Here is a 22170-nt window from a genome sequence, read left to right on the forward strand (position 1 = left end):
GATGAAATTTAACACACCATGGCTTGAGTGCTGTTGGAGAGGTCGAAGTTTCGAATCCCATAGCCTCTGAGAAGTTTTCTGCTCTCCATCAGACGGTAGCTTTCCTTCAAAAGTTCTTGTCTAATGAATGTATCAGGTAGAATAGAGTATCAGTTACTACCTCACAATCGCAACATGTTTAGAAAGAATCAGAGTTAAGAATGTAAACCTACTTTGGTCCAACCATCTCTAGGTACTGCTGGACCAGTTTTTCAACCACATTACTCCAGGGCACAACAGCTTTCTGCATGATCTCCAGCACAGCATCCACCATCAACTGACAGAAAATACAACGTAAGATTAAAAATAAAAACAAGCAGCACAAAGTCCACTTAACCATCTTATTTACTTGCCGATTTTCATGCATCACCACAAAGCTTTAATATTTTGTAAACTGTAAGTGTCACAGAAACTTACATCTGTGTCAGTCATACAGCCCAGCACTGCCACAGCTTTGGCTTCCCATTCAGTGAAAAGTGTTGTGGTCTGGGAGCTGCAGCGCTCCAAAAGATCCTGGTGACAATCAGATTAAGAGGGAAATCTTCATGCATTTAGGGATTTCAATGTTTTTTCCCCCCAGTAAGCTTAGCAGTGTTCGTGTTTTACCTTGATGTACTGAAGAAGAAGTTCATCAAACGGAATCTTGTGCTCTTCAGTATACGGCAGAATACTGCTCTCCACTGTGGAGGGGATGAGCTCTGGAGCAGGAACCTTGTCCAACATGAAGAATGCCACACTACGTACACTCCCCTGTCAAATTCAATACAAGTTCAATGAATTATTGTCGAAAACCAACTTCAAATGCACTTGTAAGAGGCACCACTCAAAAACAAGATGCCCCTAAATACATATAAAGTAGATCAATTAGCATAAATTATTATGCATGCCCCATCTATTGTTTAACTTGCAATAATTACTTCATCCCTCTTTTCTCACATGTGCAATACATTTTTTTTTACTCATCTTCTCAGTTCTGTTCTGTACATTGTTTTATACTATGCAACAAGTCTGTGCACATTTTTCACCACGTTACTGGTATTGGAAATATTTGTAAATTTACTTATTTAGTTGTGTATATACGCCGTAAGATATGCTTATTTCTACTTCTTTAATTTTAATTGCTAATGTTTTTTTGATAATTGCTATTTTATATGCTCTTGTTTGCTTTATGCTGTTTTGTACTGTCTACTTTGCTGCTGTAACACTTAAATTTCCCCGTTGTGGGACGAAAAAAGGACTATCTTATCTTATCTTATATATCTTCAAGTATAATGTACTAAAGGGCTACACCACCATTTAAAAAAACAAAAACAGAATTGAGACTTACTGATCTTTACCTTATCGTTTGTAGCTATTCTGTGGCTGTTTTTTCTGTATGTCAATTGTCATGTGCTTTGCGTTTTGTCATTAGTGTTGTTCAATACAAAGACCATTGAAAGAAAGAAAAAAACAGAATTGCAATATCCTTTAAACTGTGCATCCTCTGCAGGTCTCCACTGACATCTACAGGCCCAGATAAACATATTCTGCACGATTCCAAACCTTGTTCATCAAATTTTTGTCCAAACTTTAACAATTGTTTTCTTGCTGTGGATATGAGATTTTTGTTTGTAATTAAAATGATTCATTAATAAAGAGACAAACCTTCTCAAAGACTGAAAGTGAGAGTCTGCAGCTGTATTTCCGGTAGAGGTCTAGGAGCTGACGGAGGTTGGACACCAGAGACTTGAGTTTCTCCACCTCCTCTGAATCATAGTTATCCTCCTTGAAAATAAACACAGAAGCCAGGGTAGTTTTATTCTTGGGAAATGGAATAGAAAATGGACTTGTGCTTATATAGCGCTTTTCTAGTCTTTCTGACCACTCAAAGCGCTTTTACACTGCTTGTCACATTCACCCATTCACTCACTGATGGTAGAAGCTGCTATGTAGTGAGGGACCATCAGTATTAGTTAATCTCATTCGTTCACATTCACACACCTCTGAACAACAGAGGGAGCAATTCGGGGTTCAGAGTCTTGCTCAAGGACACTTCAGCATGTGACTGCCGGAGCTGGGATCGAACCGCCACAGCCGCCCCTCTTGAAACATTTCGGTTAAATCTTTTGAAATTGTCCTTTATACTCTGTTAAGTAATAGGGGAACAAAAGGGTCTCTGTGGCTGTAGTAGGCCGAGAAAGAAGACCATCCTATCATTTCATATTGATAAAAATAAAAAGCACAGAACTGGCAAAGGGAAGTAGTTGGATATAATTAGCAATGACAATGCATTGTGCTCTTTTCTCCATCATTTCTCATGTACTCTTCCTTTACCACCAGTAAGGCAGAGAATATTCACATATATTCGGCATAGGCTTTTACATTCCCCTGTTGGTTACTTTCAAAATCTAAAACGTTTCATACCCTGAAGGCCACAGGTAAATCATAAATGTAAATGCACAAGCATTCACTCATGGCAAATCAAACAAAGAGATGAATGTGTCAGACTTACAGATTTGATCCAGTTCCACAGAGAGGGCACTCCCAGCATTGCCAAGTCCAACCCGTTCCGGGGCCAAGCACCCTTGGACAAAATGTTTCATTTTTAATCTATGGTCCAGCTATAGTCACTGATACTTTCTGATTTTTATACTTGTAGTTGAAAAATAAAAAAATAAGAAATCAAAGGAATAACAAGAGATGATATTCCACTGCATATATATTTAAGATAAGTAATGAGTAGAGTCTTTTTCCTGCATCCTTAAGTGTGATCTTTGCTATCCTACACCTGTTTAGAGAGACAGGAAAGGGGAAAGGGCAGGAACTGGGAAAAGCGTAAGGAATGACATGTGGCAAAGGGCCATGGGCTGAAATTGAACCCGCTTCAACGGCTACAGCCTCTGTGTATGGGGCACAGGATTAAGCCACTAGACTAAACTGGTGCCCCATATTAGCTTTTCTTTACCTTTTCTGTTAACTCAAGATTCCTTGCCCTCTGCTCAAGCCATCGTGCCAGGATTTTCTGTGGAGCATCGGACAGGCCGACAACAGACAAAGACTGGTAAATAAGACATATGAAGATGATGGCAGTATTTGAACTTTGAGAGAAAGCACCATACCTGTCCCTTGGGAAGCACTCGTCTAACAAAAGGAACAAACACTGTCCTGAACCAAGGACAGAGGTCTTGGGAAGGCAGGTCCTCTGGGATGGCACTGAGCACTGCTTCAAGCTTCCTCTCATCAAAATCTGCTGCAATTTGTCCCTGTCACATACCATGGCCATCAACATCCAAAAATGGAGAATACAATTCCTCCATTACAAGGAAGGTCTTGATGTTGATGCAAATATGTGTTGTTGTTTTTTCTGGAAAGGGTATGACGCTGTTATTTACCTCATATCTGAGCCACAGGAGTTGTGCACCCTTCATGTCTCCTTCTCTTATGTGGGTGAGAATGTCACCTAAATCATCAGTGCTGTTCAAAAACTCAATCCAAGCAATGCCGCTGTGCATGAGAGGATAAGTAAAAGACAGATCACATATAAGTGTGCACAAGGAACAACCTGCAATATAGACAATGAATTTGAAAACACAGGAGTCCACTGTGGCTTGGAATTTACTTGAAATGTTCGGGGCCGTGCAGGCTGCAGAAGGTTGACAGCCTGGCTAAAGCCTCGTGGATCTGCAGGGAGGAGTATCGTGTGGCGGCATGGTTTAGCATCTTCTCGGTCATCTCAAACGTCGGCCATGGCGCTTTCAGGCAGTACTCCACCACATAATGCTCATCCTAGGGAACAATTTTTTTAAATAACCTTTATTATTCAGTGGGTAATACTCGATAAGTATTTGAATTAATTAACTCAAGAAGACATTGTGAAACTACATATTGAGCTTAGACTAGCTTTGTTAAACTGACCGTAATCTTCATCAGGTTGGTCTTGGCCTCATCAACAAGTTCAGACCACACATCCTGTCCATAGCCACCCACTGATGCCGAGGCCAGCTGTTCAAGCACAAAGTCCAGCTTCACCTTGTACACAAGCTAAAAAAAAAAAAGTAGGATCCTTAGTTTTCTATATCAACACCAGCTGCAACACATTTCTGCTGGAAAAAAAACACATTCTAAAAACCTCTTTCCCAAATGACTAGGGTTGCAAAATTCCTGGAATTTTCAAAGTTGTAAACTTTCCATGGAAATTAACGGGGATTTATGGGAATAAACGGGAATAAACCAGGCATTTGCTAAATTGAAGGCTGGCTCTTAATAGGGAACTTAAATATAGTTGGGGAAAATATATTTTAGCATAATCCTGACTAAAACAACCAGATTTCATGCAAGCACAGTTGAATATCTATGCTATTCCTCAATCACATGCACATAGCACACTGCTTACTGCAGGGCTATTGAGACAAGTCTCCTACATGCACTTTTTATCTGCATGTTGAATGGGACTTTGTTGGGATTGCATTTTTGTTAATTTTTTAATGGGTTGGGTCAAGGGAATGAGTAATATTTAACTCAAAATTTATGTTTTTGTTCTTCAATGAAAGAATTGATTGTTCAATAAAATATTTAACACTTGATAAAGTTCTACTTACAAATAAATCTGTTTTAATTGTATTATTTTGGATGGATGTCTGCTTATATCAAAACAAATACTTATGCTTGGATATGATACCTTTCCATTAAATTACCCTCAATTCCCAGTTAATTCCCGTGGTTTCCAATTTGGAATATTTCCAAAATTCCCCAGCTTAACTTCCCATGGAAATTTACCAGAAATTTTTACACCCCTTGACAACCCTACAAATGACACATCCCAGGATATTTGTATTCCATTGTCCAATGAGACTGAGGCAGACAGACAATGAGACAGACTCTTACCTCTAAATCCAGCTCAAATGTGATGGCAAACTTTTCAGCCTCTTCAAACATGTGTTTGTGAAGAAGTCTGCTAAGTCTGGGAAGCAAACAAAAATATATCCACAAAATATAGTTATACAAACAATCATTCAAACTGAAAATAATATGGAAATGTATCAGAACAAAATGTGTCACCTGTTCTCAGGCAAAGCCTCTGTGAAGCATCTGACGACTAGAGAAGAAATCGTCTCTCCTCGACTGCTTGTTGAAGAGCAACAACAACAAAACAACATTTGATCATTTAAAACATTCATCATACTGTTGAGCTCTTCCTGAACAAGAAAACCGAAAGCAAAATATGTCCTACCTTTCTGGGTCCTCACAAATACCTTCAACTAAATAAATGGTATCCTGAAATCAGAGGGGAAGTAGTTCACTTATGTAAATGTGCAGAAATATGTTGATTTAGTTCATCCAAGGTCTATAGCACAACATAATAAATGTTGATCGCTTACCATGTTTATTTTTGTCTGTACAAGACATGAGACAGATGAGACATCCAGAGAGTAGCAGACAGTCATGGAGGGCAAAAACCTGATTTGCAGTGAGTTGATCTGAAAAATGATAAAGCTAATGTTGAGTCCAGACGGAGACTTCAGATCATCAGACATCATTGTTTTTGGTTTTCTGTGTTTTACTACTACCTGACTGTTGTCTTGCTTTGTCAGTGTGATGATCTTCATGCTGCCTTTGTCTTGGCTGTGAAATAGACGGTTAATTTACACTTATATATGAAATGTTCAAACCAAGCCAGAAACCTTGGTGTAGTCATAGACTCAGACCTTAATTTCAGCAGCCACATTAAGACAATTACAAAGTCAGCCTACTATCACCTTAAGAATATATCAAGGATTAAAGGACTTATGTCTCAGCAGGATGCAGAAAAACTCGTCCATGCATTTATCTTTAGCAGACTAGACTACTGTAACGGGGTCTTTACAGGACTCCCTAAAAAGTCCATCAGACGGCTGCAGCTCATACAGAATGCTGCTGCTCGAGTCCTAACAAGGACCAAAAAAGTAGACCACATTACTCCAGTTCTTAGATCTCTAGACTGGCTTCCTGTCTGTCAGAGAATAGACTTTAAAATCCTGCTGATGGTTTATAAAGCACTGAATGGGTTAGGCCCAAAATACATTGCTGATCTGCTACTACTTTATGAACCACCTCGACCTCTGAGGTCATCAGGTACTGGTCTGCTTTCAGTTCCTAGAGTCAGAACGAAACATGGTGAAGCAGCGTTTAGTCATTATGCACCACATATCTGGAACAAGCTCCCTGAAAGCTGTAGGTCTGCTCAAACTCTCACCTCTTTTAAATCAAAGATTAAGACTTTTTTATTTACCTCTGCCTTCCTATCTTAGATTATTTTAACCCACTTTAAATTAAAATTTTAATGTAATCTTTAATATATTTCTAATTTTCCTTTTCTTTTCTGTTTTATCATATTTGTCATTTTAATTATGTTCTTTTATGCTTGTCTGAATGTCTCCAATGCTTTTAATGTGTTAATGTAAAGCACATTGAGTTGCCCTCGTGTATGAAATGCGCTATACAAATAAAGCTGCCTTGCCTTGCCTTGCCTTATATCATTGAATCACATCCCCTCTATTAAATCACAGCTATAACATGTTGTAAAACACTGATACATACGTCATCACGGAGGCAGAGCCACACTCTGAGGTGAGTTCAAAGTCAAGAATGGAAAGGTCGGGCCAGCAGTGAATCATGACGAGGAAATGAAGGTCCCAAACACTCAGCGTATTCTGAAACAGAAGAAAGGCACAAAGACAGAGTTCAGACATGGCTCATACATGTCAACAAATCAAACATAATTCAGTTATTGTGCCTAATACCACCAAACTCACCTCAATGTCAAGAATGTACAGGAGATTTTCTACCACCACCATCTTCCTCACACCTGTGACGCAAACATATAAATCAAAACCTGTGCTCATATTCATCTCTTTCATTTCAAAAAGTTCAATTTTAAATATCGAAATGACAACAAAAAGTAAATCAGTATCTTACAAAAGACATATCAATAATGTGCGTCTATTTACTGTAGAGGAAGCAAGAGCATACCAGGAATTAGGCTATTATCGACAGAGTGAGCAAGGTGCATCTTGGCCTGATGAGGGTCCATCATCCAGTGGCTCAGAACATTTTCTTTATTCCCCTGTGAGGAGAATAATGTGACAAATCACATTACAAAATGTGGGTTGTAGGACTTCTTTACACCGTGTTCCAAATTATTATGCAAGTTTCATTTTTGTGAATATATATATATATATATATATTTATTTATTTTTTAAGTTATATTTTTGGCCTTTTTGCCTTTATTTTATAGGACAGCTGAAGAGAGACAGGAAATGAGGGGGGTAGAGTGCCGGGGAAGACATGCAGGAAATGGTCGACCGGCCAGGGATCGAACCGGCGACCCCTGCAATGAGGACTGTAGCCATAGCCTCTGTATGTGGAGCGCTTGGACCGTTAGGCCACCAGCGCCCCTTCTGTGAATATTTTAAAAACTATGTCAACAGTCGTTTTCAAATTTGTCAAGAAGTCAGATAGTGAATATATTTCTTCGACTGTGTGGTTAAAATTATGCTTTTCAAAGTACGTTGGCTGCATTTATTCAAAAATACAGCTGAAAAGCATAATTTTAACCACACAGTTGAAGAAATATATTTACTATCTGACTTCCTAACAAATTTGAAAACGACTGTTAACCTAGTTTTTAAAATATTCACAAAATGCAACTTGCATAATAATTTGTAACACGGTGTGTATAAAGACCATGTGACATTTCCAGACAAGTTTCTATTTAAAATGGAAAAAAAATTGTTATCTGGACAACAGAACATTTTAATAAGAGTTACATCAACTGCTTGAATTTCAAAGGCAGCATGTAGCTGTGCACAAGGTTAATTAGTAGATTTCTGCAACATGATTTCTAGGCAAGCTTTGTGATAACGCAGCAACTTACATGTACTTCATTTATTAAAACTACATGAGGTAAATCATGAACAAGACTTCTCTCACAGACACTTACCCCGATCATTACGTGGATTTCATGGCACAAATTGAACATCACAGCTGTGCTGCAGCCTTCATCGTGGTAATCTCTGGTTGAGCAGAAGTCTATCTTGATTTGAGACTGGAGCTGAGAGTGTGGAGAGGTGGGATTAAAATTCTGCTTATTTAAATATAGTTCAGCTTTGCACTGAAAGTATATAGTTTCAACTTACCTCCTTCAAAGATCCTACATCCACTTTTTCAACAGCTGATGCAACAACAACGAAAAAAGTGTTAAATCTCGTCAACAAAAGAGCTTCATTAAAACTTAAAATACTCATTAGTACCCGTCTGAATCTTTCCCAAAGCAAGGTTTGAAACGTGGAAAAATCCATCCTTGGTTAGTAGAAACATATGGTGTTTCTCTGTTGACAAAAATGTAAACATCTGTTATGAATAAACCACACCAACAACACAGTGCAGGGCAATTCTCAGTTAAAGCCATAAACGAATAGGGATCCATTTTTAATCCCCACACTCGTTCTTCATCACACAAAGTTTACCTTCTGTTCCCTTGTCCTTGTTTATGAGGAGATAGGAGTATGTTTTATCATCACCACTGCTTGGTTTCTCCACCAAAGCCTAAAGAAATGAGCATGATATAAATGTGTAGAAGTGAAACGTATCATGAAATCATCAATACACAGCTGGCGGCATCATCAATGTCATCTTGGGTGTTGTAGATGAAAGCAGACAGGTACAGTATAATAGTGCGTTGTCAGACACAGAACAGTCAGATCTTTTGTCAACTTTTATGAGTTGGGTACCTTGAAAACACTAATAATCACTCATACCCTGGTGAGAAGGATTCTCTTGTGCGGGACGTAGATCAAATGAAGGTTTCCATTTCTTTCACAAACTACCAAAAACTGTCCATCCAGGCATACGTCGACAGCATCCACCTCCGTTTCTGTAAAATAAGGCACATAACTCATCCTCTACAGCAGCCCTATTCAATTAGTGGCCCAAAAGCAATCCTCGAGTGGCCCGAAAGCAATCCTCGAGTGGCCCGAAAGCAACTGCTGAGTGATTGTGACTTGGGTCCGGCAAGAAAAAACTGTGCCCACTGTTTATTTTTTTTGATTATATGCACTGAAGTTGTGTGACTGTCTCAGATGGGACCAAATATGGACAGGGACAAACTGTGATTTTGTTATTTCAAAAGAAGAAAAATACCTCAGGTTCTGAAAAGTTGCTGTTAAGCAAGTTACTTTTTTATGCACTTTCAGATGTGACCAAAACAAAAGATGGTGTTCCTAATCTGCACTTTGTTTTTTTTCTTCATACGCAGCTTAACATGTGCTTGTATTTACATGTCAAAATGTGTTGAAGTTATGTGTTTGAAAGTAAAATTTAAAGTAGCAGTATTTAGAGGTGTGAAAAAATATTGATACAGCAATATATCGCAATATTTTGACCTTCAATATGATATCGATATTTCAACTCTTAATATCGATATTTTGGTAAAAATAAAATTCGCATTTTAGCCGAGTCGGAACTAAAATACAACTTCAGTATTTCAAAAACAATAAAGTGGAAACGTTGTTCTCAATCAAATAGTTTTGTCTTAATTTGTCCTTTCCATTTTGAGTAATATTGTGTGATTTACATAAACACCATCCCTATTTTTGTATTTGTTTACTTTGTAGAATATCGCAATAAATCACAATATTATGATATCTTGATATATCGTGATACTATCATATCGTGAACCAAGTATCGTGATGCGTATCGTGAGGTTCTTGGCAATACTCACCCCTAGCAGTATTTCAGCATAGGTTTAGTTTAAGTACTGCTCTTTTATTGTGTTTATGCCCTTTTGGATGTGGCAATATGTTAATAAACATCCAGTGTGTTTGTAGTCTTATCTATTTGTTTTTCTTTTAAATGGGTTACTCACTGTCTGCTAAAAAAGTCCAGCCCAGCTCATGTCCTTATAGTCTGAAAATCCAGCCGGACTAAATGTTTAATTGAATAACCCTGCTCTATAGTATCCACAGACTGATTTGAACTGGGCCAACACAGAGAAATACATCAGTGATTGTAACACATTCTTTAACCAGCTGATCTGGATGCATCAACAAACTAATATCAGAGGACACAGCTGAACACCTGACAGACAACAAACAGGCAGAAAGGAGGAGGAGGAGGAACACAGAGGAGGGGATGCATACCGAAGTGAAGAAGCAGCAGGGTGGTCTGATAACTCTGATCAAACAGGATCACTGTCTTGTCAGCAACAACAGTACTCCAGTTTGAACCACTAGAGGAAAAGAGTCTGGGATCCGCCTGCACCTGAAAGAACCAATATTAAGTTATCATTGTAGTATGACAAAGAAGGAAGGAAAAGAGGTCCCAGCAGTTCATGAAGCGTTACTGTTGACATCCATTACCTCGTTGGCAGGGGATACTTTGACCAGTGTGTCCACCTGATACAAGCCGCTTCCATTCTCCTCCCTTGATACTCCACCCAAACGGACTGTGTTAGTGTCCTCGTTGGTCAGAAGCTCAACGTCGCCCCACGTCGCCATTTCACAGAGCTAAGATGACAGAATCATCACAGTGAGCAGGAAAACCTCTGCAAACTCATTCATCTGAGCGTCAACTTTGATATTTCAAGAACAATCAAGTACAACTCAAAGAATACAATATAGAGTAGAAGTTGATAGTAACTCACCACTGTGTTGAAATATTCAGAGATTTAACATTAGAAGTCTTCAACACAACAAAAAGCCAACAGTGACAGCTTCAGAATTTGGCGGGTCTGTCTTCTTCTTCTCCTCCCTTTGGATATCAAGGCAGTGTGCATCCCTCTACTGCCACCCTACGGCGAGACTTCTTCTTCCTCCAATGAAATCCGGCAGGCTGTACACTGGGAAGTGTACTGCTGCCCTGCGCAGGCTGGACTACAGGCTGGGTGTCAAACTCATGTCAGTTCAGGGACCACATACAGCCCAGTTTGGTCTCAAGCAGTGGTGGACAAAGTACACAACTTCATTACTTAAGTAAAAGTATAGATTATCCATGTCAAATATTACTTGCTTTTAAAAATACTTAAGTATTCAAAGTACTTCTTGAAATATCTTAAAACGTTGTATTTTCACATGAGTGCAGTCAAGAATACATAGGAGTACATTCTCTTACATCATGTTTATTTAGAAACCATTACTTGAAATCTCTAAAAACTATACCATTGAATAAAAACAGCAACTAAGATACTCCAAGCACAGACACCTTAGTTTGAAATGTTCATCTGGAATCAAACAAATATTGCGTAGCCGTAGCTCAACACGCTTTCACAGGTTGGATAGTGATTTCTTTTTGTTTGAGCAGAGTGGGAAACAGGGTGAACCTTTCAAATGATATGTATCATTTTTAATTTTAAAAACCTCAAACACAGGCTGAAGATATGGCCATGGGTGCTCAGGTGGAGAATTATAGCCATCATTACCACCTCTAAATGAACTGCCTGATCTGAGTGAAATTTGCTCGGTGTATGATCTACGTTCAACCGTAGAGACGCACAATATACAGGTATGACTAAACCACTGAGACAAACAGAACTACACAAACACTTTTTACTGTATTAGGGATCAGATTTCAGAAAAGAGAAGGACATTCATGAGCTGACTTCAAAGCAAAAGTAGTGAGTAACTAGAGCATTGATAGAAATGTAGTGGATTAAAAAGTACAATAATTGTCTTCTGAATGTAGTGGAGTAAAAGTAATAAGTTTCCCCAACAAAATAACACTCAAGTAAAGTACAGATACTCAAAAATGTACTTAAGTACAGTACTCAAGTAAATTCACTTAGTTACTGTCCACCATCGCCTGTTTTCCTTGTGTATAGTATGTAAGCTGCAGTCCCCTAGTGCTATACCTTCCGGTCCAGTAGGTGGCGGTATGCACCATTAAAGGGTAGTTTGTGATCCGTAATTAAATGAGGAGGAGAAGAAGAGCTCTAGTCGAGCTGCGCAGCGGACTGCTCTCTACTGGTGTTTTCTGTGTTTTCTGTGTTTTCTTCGTGTCCGTTTGCACAGAGCACTGATACAAACTGTGCGACACACACGACGTGTTTCGAGATAATGTCGGTAAGTGCAATTTAATAACTACACGCAACACTTATACGGATGCAGTAACATCCGCACAACGTACATTCATGTTCGTGAGTCTATATTAAAGGCATGTTTGTTTAAGATGGCGTAGGTTAGCTTAGCGTCCAGGCTCAGGCTAAAGTATGAATGACGAACGCTGTCGGATAGAGCTAATGTGGTTAGCATCCTAACTGACCTGCTCTTTCTTTTGTTCAGCCGACGTCTTTTTATTTATCAGGGCTTATATCTGGGTCCAAACAGTGTTGACGAAACGTGTTTTCAATTAGCTATGAGATTGGCTAAATATAAAGAATCAATATTATGTTGAATTATGAGCAGTGAGATGTTCTTTAGGTTCGGTCAATGGAAACAACAGTATTATTGATGCCACATTTGATTAGCAGACACCTCTCCTATTCACTTAAGTATAACCCTCTAATTTAATTTAAAATACCTGTAAGACGATATCAAAGTAAACTAGATACCACTGAAGGCCATCACTTCTTTAAACTACATAAGAAGGATAAATCAACTTTACTTATTCGGGGCAGCGCAAATAGCGCCTCACATATGTAAAGTAGATTTATAAATAGTATTTTTTTTTCATTTTATTTTAAATGTATTTTTATTTTACCATGTAAAAATGTTTGAGATCCAGGTTGTGAGTGGAGTCAAAGTTGAAAGTTTGAGTATGTTTTGTAAGATATTCAGTCGTTAGCTGCTGCAAAATCAAAGGAATTACGGCCAAAAATAGTAGAAGTACTGGGGATGATGAGCTTGATGTATTAACTGGATCTCGTTTGATGTGAAACATGGGTGACGTGAAGAAGAGAGGACAGGTAGGGAGGTTGTTTGGTAAATATACGACTAACTTGTAATCCACTAGAACTTGTTCAGCAATTATAGACCAACCAAATTCATCACTTTAGTACAAACAGCCATTCCTAAGGTTAACCATTATTTCAGCACAAGCAAGCAGTCAATGTAACTTTAACAAAGTGCATTGTTTTCAGAAATACACACGGGATGCAGCAACAGTATGAAATTGTGCAGATCATCGTTTGTAGTGCTAATCCCACTTCCATGGAGCAAATGTTGTAAAGGATCGCCTGATAGCTATCAAGTAATTAATTCCTCTATCATAAATCACAACCATGTTTTCAAAGTGTCACACCTTCACCTTTCATACAAGCCTATATTAAGAAAAAAAATGATTCTATATTTTGGAAGAAATTTAGCAGGTACATTTGTGATTCTTGAGCATTCCATACTACACTGATTTATTACTGCTGTTGTTTTTTCTCATATCCATTTCTTGTAGGCAAGTGATGACGACTCTGTGGAATTGACCAGAACGGGCTCCCCAGTTCATCACAGAAAAAAACACAGCATGGAGTCATCAAGATCTCCAAGAAGCTCTAAACACCACCATTCAAGATCAAGGTCACGCTCCAGGGACAAAAAACGTAAGTATTCAGTAGCAGTACGAAACATTCAATTTGCACTGAAGATTATGAAAAAACTCATGATATCTATCAGGTGAATGTGCAAGAGTAAACTGTTGCCCAATGATTGAACAAAAAAAAATCTCCTAATTCTGGGAGTTGATGAATTTTATTACAGATAGGATCAATTAGTCATCAGAAATACCTCAGTCACTCATCAACTAACTACAACCCTAATTCCTAAAACGTTGGGACGCTGTATAAAATGTTGAAAGAAACATCATTTGATAGTTTGAAAATGGTTTAAACCCTAAGTTTAATCCAGCAAACTAATGTCTTCTCTTGTCAACACTCTGTAAACATGAATTTTAGCTGCTCAACAGTTGAAGGTAGTTTTTGTCATATTTCTTGTCATGATGCACCAAATGTTTCCAATGTGTGACAAGTTGGGGTTGGAGATGGACCATTTATCATTTGGGTCGAAAGCAGAGCCATGCTGGTTTAATATGGGCAGAATGTGGTTTGTCTTGCTGAAATATGTAAAGACATTGTCTTGATGGCAGCATATGTTGCTTCAAACATGTATATATTGTTCAGTTGTAATGGTGCTTTCCCCAGATGTGAAGGTTCTCATGTCATGGACACTTACGCATCCCCATAACATCAGAGATGCTGCCTTTCAAATTGTGTGCTGATAACAAGCTAAGTGGTCCCACTCCTTTTAAAGGAGACGATGCAGCATACATAATTTCCAAACAGCATGTCCAGTTTGGATTAATCAGAACCCAGGACAGTTTTTCACTCCACCTCAGTCCATCTTTCATGGGCGCAGACCTCGAGAAGCCACTGGTGCTTCTTGATCATTTGTACTATTATTATTATTTTATTTATATATATATATATATATATTATTGGTTCATCCTTGTCTGATACAGTTATAACCTGCATTTGTGGATGTAGCCAAGAAAAGTGTTCACAAATGCAGCTTTTTGGAGGTGATTTTGAGCTGTTGCGATTTCCTTAAGAGTCATGTCTGTTTTTAATGGCTTAAGTGATTTACAAACAATCAAAATCTGTTTGTATCAACATTTAACACAACGTTCAAACTTTTTTGGAATTGGGTTGTGCCCAAGATAAATAGAAAGATAGCCTTACAATGTGTTTTTCTGAAGGTATTTACTGTTTTGGGCTATTTTGAGTTTTCCATTAAGGTTATTTTCAAACCTATACCTGACAGCTATGTGCCTTCTGTTGGTACCAGGTGACAGAAAATACAGACGGAGTCACAGCAGGAGCAAAGAGGTAATTAATGCATTTACTTCTATTCTTCTACACATATGATGTGATATGAAGGTTATTAGATGTATTTCTTGATACATTTTGGTCAAGGTGAGTATGTTTTGTTAGATTTCAAAAGCTACAATAACCAGAGTTAAAACGGAAGATGTAGATGAGCTTGCTCAAATGGAAGGGCCTTTTTTACCCTCCCAAAGTTGACATGTCTCCATCTATATGTGTCATTATTTGTTGCCATGTTAAATGGTGAAGAGTAGATTTTTTTTTTTTGTTAAATCCTGTGTGTAGATCACATGATAACATTTCTACAATAAATCATACTCAGCGTGCTAATGCACGAAGAGACTGAACAGAAGACCCTGCTGACATAGCAAAATAATATGTCTACTACTGGGACAGGTAACTATCTGCCATTCAAACTCTGTATGTGTCATATTTATTAATAGAAAGGTTTTAATTTACTCTTGCATCTCTCTCAGCTAGGGATGGGCATAATCAAACTAATTTAAGTTTAAATTAATCCAAACTGAAACTCATTTAATTATATAGTTTTGCCCGTTCGTCTAATTTATCTGTCTTAAGTTTGATAACGCACATTAGACTAATGATGACCTATTCCACATAAATAATGATACTCAAACTTCAGACGTTGCCTGCAAAAATGTAGCCCTATTACCCAAACTCTTATAGAAACTAGTTATTTCAATTAAAGTACTATTTTATCATCTTTCATATTAAATTATCATCATGAGCTCTTTGATTTGGATGACATGAGTAGATAAAATATAAAAGTAGGTTTGATGCCCATCCCTACTTCACCTTTCAGTGGTTTCAGGTTCCAAGCACTCAAGTATCGTGAACAGGTGATGTTGTTAGATTGCCAGTTTTTCTGGAATAGAGCTTGCATGCACACAATTTAAGGAGGTGAGACATTGAAAACATGCAACTTTGATTCATTCCTGCATTTACATTGTAATTGATTTAGTCCAACAAATCGGTACCACAGAATGGCCACTTGCAATCATAGTAAAATAATCACATTCTAGCAAGGTTATGACAGTGAATTGAAAGTGAAATGACAAGGCTTTTTTCAGGCTTTCAGAATTTGTTACATATCTTCTGCCTTAAGCCATGGTACTAACTCTTTTTGTTGCACTATTTTCCTGAAAGAGACAACTTCTTCTTAAAACAGGCACGAAAGAGGGACTCAGAGAAGCCATCAAAGTCGCACAGAAAAACAGATGAGCAGCAAGAGCCAGAGAGACTTTCGTCAGAGAATGGAGAAGAGCGATCCAGGCGCAAAGACAAGAAGTCTTCAAAAGGCCGGAGCATGTCCAGGTCACACTCCAGAGAGAGGTTAGTCAGGTTGATCAACGGTACACAATTCTTCACTCATTCATATTTGTATTCACCTTGACTGAAATCAACATCATGCATATAGACAGCATCACAGCAAAAGTAAAGACAAGCGGCGATCACGATCACGCAGCCGGGACAAGAAGAAGAAGGCGAGGTCTCGCTCAGGTTCAAGGCCCAAACACCGTCATCACAGCAGAAGTCGCAGTAAGAGCAGGTGGGTTTGATCTAAGATTTGACATTTCTTTTGGAAATAAATTGATAATTAACTTTTCTTGTGCATGAACCTGATTCTACATTTAGGTAACCATATTCTACTCTTCTTTTTGTTTTGTTATTTTGTTCCATCAGGGAGCACAAGAAAAAGAGTGAGAAGGTGCGCAAAAGGAGCCGCAGCAGGTCTGTTAATCCACCTGCATTCAGAGGACGAAACACAGCAATGGATGCACAAGAGGCTCTGGCCAGAAGGCAAGACAACAGCTTATAGAATATTTACTATATGTTGTGCTAAACAAAAGTATGCGAACAGACAGGTCACTATATTAATTTTTTTATTTTGATAGACACTTAAAACAGTTTGAGCTGAAAAGATTAATGTGAATCAAGAGGTATATTTATTTGTATGTATTCATGTTCAAACCAATCAAATTTGTAGGGAAGCAAAAGAAAGTAAACACATGACAGGTTTTTTTTCTTCTTGCTTCCTCTTGTATTGATTTGCACAGCAAAACAAGTCCATGTACTGTTTGGTCTTGATTTTTCAGTAAAAAAACAAATCTACTCAAAGCACAAACAACCCGTAACGTCATTTCAACACCTCATTTTCAAGTCTCGTCTCCCCCCTGTTAAATTTGAGTAAAGTAAAATTTGAAAAATGTCCATGTGAAATCTGACAGATTTCTCTAAAATTTAAGGGCATTGATATTTTATTGAATGATCACACATTTAGTATTTATTGCACAGCAGTGGTTTTTAACAAATTGAGTTACTGATCCTCTCTCTTTTCTGTCCAGACTAGAGAGAGCCAAGAAGCTGCAGGAGCAGAAAGAAAAGGAAATGTTTGAGAAGCAGCAGCAGCAACAGCAGGAGATAGCTGCAGGTGAGAGGCAGTTATTTAGCCATGCTTTAAAACACTGATCATTTGAGTCACTCAATGACTAATGCAGATCTGTTTTTATTTTCTCAGTGACTGCACCTATCGCAGTAGCTGCTGCTGCTGCAGCAGCGGCTGCCTCAAACCCGGGTCTTAATGTTGCAGCCCTGCTGGCCTCTGGAACCCAGGTGACACCTCAGATCGCTATGGCAGCACAGATGGCTGCCCTTCAAGCAAAGACACTGGCAGAGACTGGCATTGCTGTGCCCAGCTATTACAATCCATCCTCTGTTAATCCTATGAAGTTTGCAGAGCAGGAGAAAAAGAGGAAAAAGCTATGGCAGGGAAAGAAGGAAGGGGTATGATTATAGTTTTTTATTTCTTATTTTTCCACCAGTTTTATGCATCACTACCTCCTCAAAATGTCTAACTGAAAATATTCACTCTGGAAAATAAAATAATTGAATAGGATACAATGATATTTCAATTTACTATATTTGTTTACTTATTTCCTAAAATGTTGCTCATCACTGTTGTGTTACCTCTAAGGACAAGTCTCAGACAGCCGAGTTGTGGGAGAAGCTGAACTTTGGAAACAAGGACCAAAATGTGAAATTTCGCAAACTAATGGGTATAAAAGTAAGTATCATCAACTCTTCTTCACTTAAATCCTCAATGTGAGCTTTATAACCTTTAATTTGTACATCGCCTTTGCTGCTTTCATAGGGTGATGAAGGTGAAACAGCCAAACCACTAAACGACGAGGGCATTAAGACTCTTGAGAAGCAGGAGGAGATGTTTAGGAACCTTGATGTTCAGTATGAGATGGCCCGCTCTCAAACACACACCCAGAGGGGAATGGGCCTCGGCTTCACTTCCTCATTCTCTCGTGGGATGGATTCTATCTAGAGCCAGACATCGCTGCCTCTGCCACTCATCTGATCATACAGGACCATAAACTCATCGCTGGCCTTCAAGCTTGCATGGATGTTGACCCAAATCTATAATTTATTAATAGAGAAACATTTTGCATATTGGAACATTTTAATGTAAATAGCCAGATGCTGAGTTTGTCTCAGTGTGAAAGAATCTGTCGCAAAAGGATGCATCAGTTGGACTGGTTGATGCTGGTTACAATTAATGTGTGTTTGAATAACGTGGTAGCTTTTTTTAACCTCAAATATATATTATGTTATTGTTTGAACAAACACTGAATTTGATGTGGTTCAAGTTAACACTGTTTACATCCAATTAAAGAAGGTATCTGAAGTCGATGTAGATGTTTCTGAATCCCTCTGTTTTTTCTCCTGAGGGGAAAATCACAACAGTGGGTTGTAAATGTGTTGTCTTTAGAACAGATAATGTGCAGAAGAGGGGATCACACATTTCAGATGTTGTTAAAAATAAATTAGTTTTGTGTTGACTAAGGTTTTCCTAATTTCATTTCGCGGATCTTTGTTTTGTGTTGAGTCTGAGTCTGATATTGTGGTTGAATAGAGTAAATGCAGTAGAAGGGGCTAGGTGTACGGATATAAATGTCAAGAAAGATCCATTTATTTTCTAATATCAGGATTTTGCAAATATAGTATAATGTAATTTACAGATTTGAATTTATCTTATTCCAGAAGTTCTTTTAAAACAATATGCCCTCGTTATGGTAATAAAATATACTTAAAAAATATGATAAATTGATAATAGAATTACTGTCTCTCATCCAACCTTTGTTCTTCAAAAATACCTGGTATAGTAACGCACAACACATTAGACTGAAAATGGTAAAAAAGAACAACTTAAAATAAAAAGCATTACAAATTTATTATATTATGAAGTGTTATAAAATTGCAAGTCTTTGTGTTTCCCCAATGGAAATCTGCTCCTATTTACATATTAGACTGGAATACAGCACATGGGCTACACCGGTGATGAGGTTGTGGTTGGCAAACTCAAGGATAAGGAGCAGGATTGGGTACTCGCTGTGTCTTTTCTCCAGAGTGGACTCTTCACTCAAACCCATCCAGTGAAGCAGTAGTGTTTGCATGGCTTCTGGGAACAGCTCTGTGGTGAGTTCCTCGGCAGGTGGCAAATCACTGATGCGCTCAATATGATGAAATTTGAAGCCCTCCACTTTGTGGCTGATGCTGTTGTTGGCTGCATGAAACTGCTGACCAAGCCAGCGTCCAATACAGCAAAGTAATGAACTGGAATACACACATTCCCAGTCTTTAGCCTTTAGCAGCGCCAACACAGTGTTTTCCACATCCTTCTCTTCCAGATTCCCATTTATGCACTGATCAATAGTCCTCAAAAGCAGCAAGACTGTCTCATGGTAGTCTGTGTAGCTTTGAGTGTTGAAAGAGAGCTTCTCATCCAAGAGCTGCAGCTTTTGTCTCACTGCAGTTACAGCTTCACTACTTTCAGTGTGCAAGGTTTGCTTTGATAAAGAACAATAATCATGATCTGCTGATGTGTCAGCTTTGGCACTCCCGTATCCATCCTTGGATTTCTGGCTAACATGGCAGTTCTGAGGGTGTGACATCTCATGCTTTGACGGTGCATCAATCATGCTGGATGGTGTAAAATCCAGCTGTGCACTGAGGCTGTAACTCATTTCCAGAGGGCTCTCATTTATCTGCGATTTCCAAATATTCTACAATGGACAGAAAATAACTCATATCAAAATATAGTTATATACATGAAAAAAAGAACATATTGTAGGGACACTGATCTCTACAGTACCTGGAAGTTATCTAGCACAGCAAGCTGTTCATGCTTACTGTACATTTCAAAGGCTACTCGAAAAAGTCCTTGAACACTGTAGAACCAGAGGCTGTTATCTACAGTGGGCACCCTCAACCCATGGAACCTGAAAACTAACACAGGAAGAAAACATTGTCAAATGTTACTGTGTGTAGGTGTGTGTGCACTGATATTTTTGACTTTAGTATATTACCTGAGGAAAAATGTATCTTTGTTGCCAATCCTTTCTTGGCAAACTTGGCATGGTGTCTGGGATGGTTCTCTGTACGGATATCAGTATTGGAGAAAAGATCAGCTCCTAAATATAGGGGAACAGCAGGACCCTGAAACAGATACAGAAATTAAACCACTATTTAATTGGAAATGGTATGTTTACCACTGTGTTACACCACTTTGTCTTTTAACCCTATAAACGTTTACTAAGGAGAGCAGTTTCTGGAGTTTTGATAGTGAAATGTTGTCACATATTGGTGTTACATGTGCAGAATGTGGTTTGGCATTGTCTGATAGGCAGCATATGTTGCTTCAAACCTGTATGATATTGTTCAGCAGCATTAATGGTGACTTCCCAGATGCGTAAGTACAATGGCCATGAAGGACAAAACTAATTTACAAAAGATGAAACACTTTTACAAAGTAAGAGAAAAAGTTACATTTTGGAAAAAAACTTTACAAAATCAAAAAACACTTTCACAAGCAGGGAGACAATTTTACAAACGGCGGAACACTTTTACTATTTCTGAAACAAATTAACATTCATTTTTAACGGAGAGGGAATGTACAAAACACTGGAAGTGATCCAGGAGCGATCGAGTGAGGGGTCATTTAGTTTGTTTGGATGGAGAGAAACCAAACCGAGCAACGTTTGGTACTGGTACTCCGTTTGGTACCGGATCACTTCAGGTGTTTGGTACATTCCCTTTCCGTTTCAAATGAATGTAAATTTGTTTCAGAAATGATAAGTGTTCTGTCGTTTGTAAAATTGTCTGACCGCTTTTAAATGTTTTTTTTTTTATTTTGTAAATTTGTTTACTTAAATGAACATTTGTTTTGGCCTTGGTAAAAGTGTTTTGTTTTATAAAATGTAAAAAAAAATCCAATATGTAAATTTGTCTCCAGCTTTGTAAAAATGTTTCATTTCTTGTAAATTTGTTTTGTCCTTCAGGGCCATCGTACATAAATCATACCATGGGCGCTTATGCGTCCGCATTCAATCAGGGATGCTGGCTTTTGAATTGTATGCTGATAACAAGTTGTCCTCTTAGTAGCAGAACAAAAAATAGAAAGTAATTTAATTGACTGAAGGATGTCTGGACCTCCTAAACGAAGTCGAGATGGAAGTTTGTGGCATGGATAGCACCATCTAGCTGCTTAGTGAGCTAGAAGCAGAAGGAAATGTGCTTATAGATGCAAATATACAATCTTTGTTAAAGATGTAATAACGAGTACATATGGTGTCTGTGACTCACCTGGTTGGGACATGACAAACTGAACGATGTGAGATTTACCAAGTAAATGAAGCGGATTTTGCGCGAGCCCCCGTCCCACTGCGGTAAGGTTAGGTGGATAGTTGAACAGCTAGACATTGCTTATAGGAGCTGAGGCTTCTTGCTTTCTCGCCGGTGTGTCATCTCCCGAAAAATACCGTTTAACTGGAGGACTGTTAACAAAACGAAAAGCCGAACGGATCCTACTTAATGTCGTCAATGGACCAAAGACTGTATAAATGCTGTGGACACAACTAAACTGAAACATAGAAAAGGGCGTTTGTAAGCCCTCGGCGCTGTCTTGCAGAATCCCTCTCGAAAATATTTGACCTAGTGATCAACTGAATTGTTCGTTTTTTTTTTTGTTCAAATGTATATGTGATCATTGTTGTGAAAACAACTACATTGAGTTATAAGTAAAATGTTCTTTTTTTTTCTTTTTCATTATACTCCTGTAACACATACGTCAGAATAGTGATTTATCTTAACCCTTTTTATATAATATGTTGACCAACTCTATTGCGCTCTTGTAAAGTAGCCCAGCACTCCCTCTGGTCTTAGAAAGGCTGAGAACCAACTCTGAACCAGCACCAGGGTTTTTGTAACCTGAAATACAGCGATAT

General features: G+C 38.3%; 3 protein-coding genes across 8 annotated transcripts in view; 1 reads left to right on the top strand and 2 right to left on the bottom strand.

Moving 5' to 3' along the window:
* Positions 1-10828, bottom strand: part of kntc1 (kinetochore associated 1) — a 36157-nt gene extending 25329 nt beyond the window's left edge. For 2 of the 4 annotated variants that reach the window (XM_034692751.1, XM_034692754.1), the window contains exons 1-27: positions 10697-10828; positions 10413-10559; positions 10194-10314; positions 8814-8929; positions 8523-8601; positions 8307-8384; positions 8193-8227; positions 7997-8107; positions 7027-7120; positions 6810-6862; positions 6595-6707; positions 5586-5640; positions 5397-5495; positions 5249-5292; positions 5077-5139; positions 4903-4978; positions 3934-4059; positions 3638-3804; positions 3411-3522; positions 3138-3281; positions 2984-3040; positions 2531-2602; positions 1684-1803; positions 646-789; positions 457-552; positions 213-316; positions 18-120 (exon numbers count right to left, since the gene is read on the bottom strand). In XM_034692751.1, coding sequence (XP_034548642.1) covers positions 18-120; positions 213-316; positions 457-552; positions 646-789; positions 1684-1803; positions 2531-2602; positions 2984-3040; positions 3138-3281; positions 3411-3522; positions 3638-3804; positions 3934-4059; positions 4903-4978; positions 5077-5139; positions 5249-5292; positions 5397-5495; positions 5586-5640; positions 6595-6707; positions 6810-6862; positions 7027-7120; positions 7997-8107; positions 8193-8227; positions 8307-8384; positions 8523-8601; positions 8814-8929; positions 10194-10314; positions 10413-10550 — 2520 coding nt within the window. In that variant the 5' untranslated portion in view covers positions 10551-10559; positions 10697-10828. Of the gene's footprint in view, positions 1-17; positions 121-212; positions 317-456; positions 553-645; positions 790-1683; positions 1804-2530; positions 2603-2983; positions 3041-3137; positions 3282-3410; positions 3523-3637; positions 3805-3933; positions 4060-4902; positions 4979-5076; positions 5143-5248; positions 5293-5396; positions 5496-5585; positions 5641-6594; positions 6708-6809; positions 6863-7026; positions 7121-7996; positions 8108-8192; positions 8228-8306; positions 8385-8522; positions 8602-8813; positions 8930-10193; positions 10315-10412; positions 10560-10696 lie in introns of all 4 variants that reach the window. The other 2 variants (XM_034692750.1, XM_034692753.1) reach the window with 1 other exon arrangement.
* Positions 10829-11950: 1122 nt separating this feature from the next.
* rsrc2 (arginine/serine-rich coiled-coil 2) lies at positions 11951-18730 on the top strand. 2 transcript variants are annotated; one of them, XM_034692770.1, is made up of 10 exons: positions 11951-12110; positions 13435-13579; positions 14820-14860; positions 16047-16210; positions 16296-16427; positions 16562-16678; positions 17224-17309; positions 17397-17662; positions 17853-17942; positions 18030-18730. In XM_034692770.1, the coding sequence occupies exons 1-10, from the start codon at positions 12105-12107 to the stop codon at positions 18210-18212; spliced, it is 1230 nt and encodes a 409-aa protein (XP_034548661.1). In that variant the 5' UTR covers positions 11951-12104; the 3' UTR covers positions 18213-18730. The 2 variants fall into 2 exon arrangements, with proteins under 2 accessions (XP_034548661.1, XP_034548660.1); XM_034692769.1 differs by lacking the exon at positions 11951-12110 and adding an exon at positions 13138-13236.
* A 369-nt stretch (positions 18731-19099) lies between these two features.
* si:ch211-110p13.9 (uncharacterized protein LOC562347 homolog) lies at positions 19100-21852 on the bottom strand. Of its 2 annotated transcripts, none has more exons than XM_034692772.1 (4): positions 21569-21852; positions 20254-20383; positions 20040-20173; positions 19100-19950 (listed from the first exon to the last, which is right to left on the bottom strand). In XM_034692772.1, exons 1-4 carry the CDS (start codon positions 21644-21646, stop codon positions 19180-19182), a joined length of 1113 nt encoding a protein of 370 aa, XP_034548663.1. In that variant the 5' UTR covers positions 21647-21852; the 3' UTR covers positions 19100-19179. The 2 variants fall into 2 exon arrangements, with proteins under 2 accessions (XP_034548663.1, XP_034548662.1); XM_034692771.1 differs by having other exon boundaries at positions 21530-21850.
* Between the last annotated feature and the right edge of the window lie 318 nt (positions 21853-22170).

The sequence above is a fragment of the Notolabrus celidotus genome, chromosome 9 (genome assembly GCF_009762535.1).
Source record: "Notolabrus celidotus isolate fNotCel1 chromosome 9, fNotCel1.pri, whole genome shotgun sequence".
Lineage (NCBI taxonomy): Eukaryota > Metazoa > Chordata > Actinopteri > Labriformes > Labridae > Notolabrus > Notolabrus celidotus.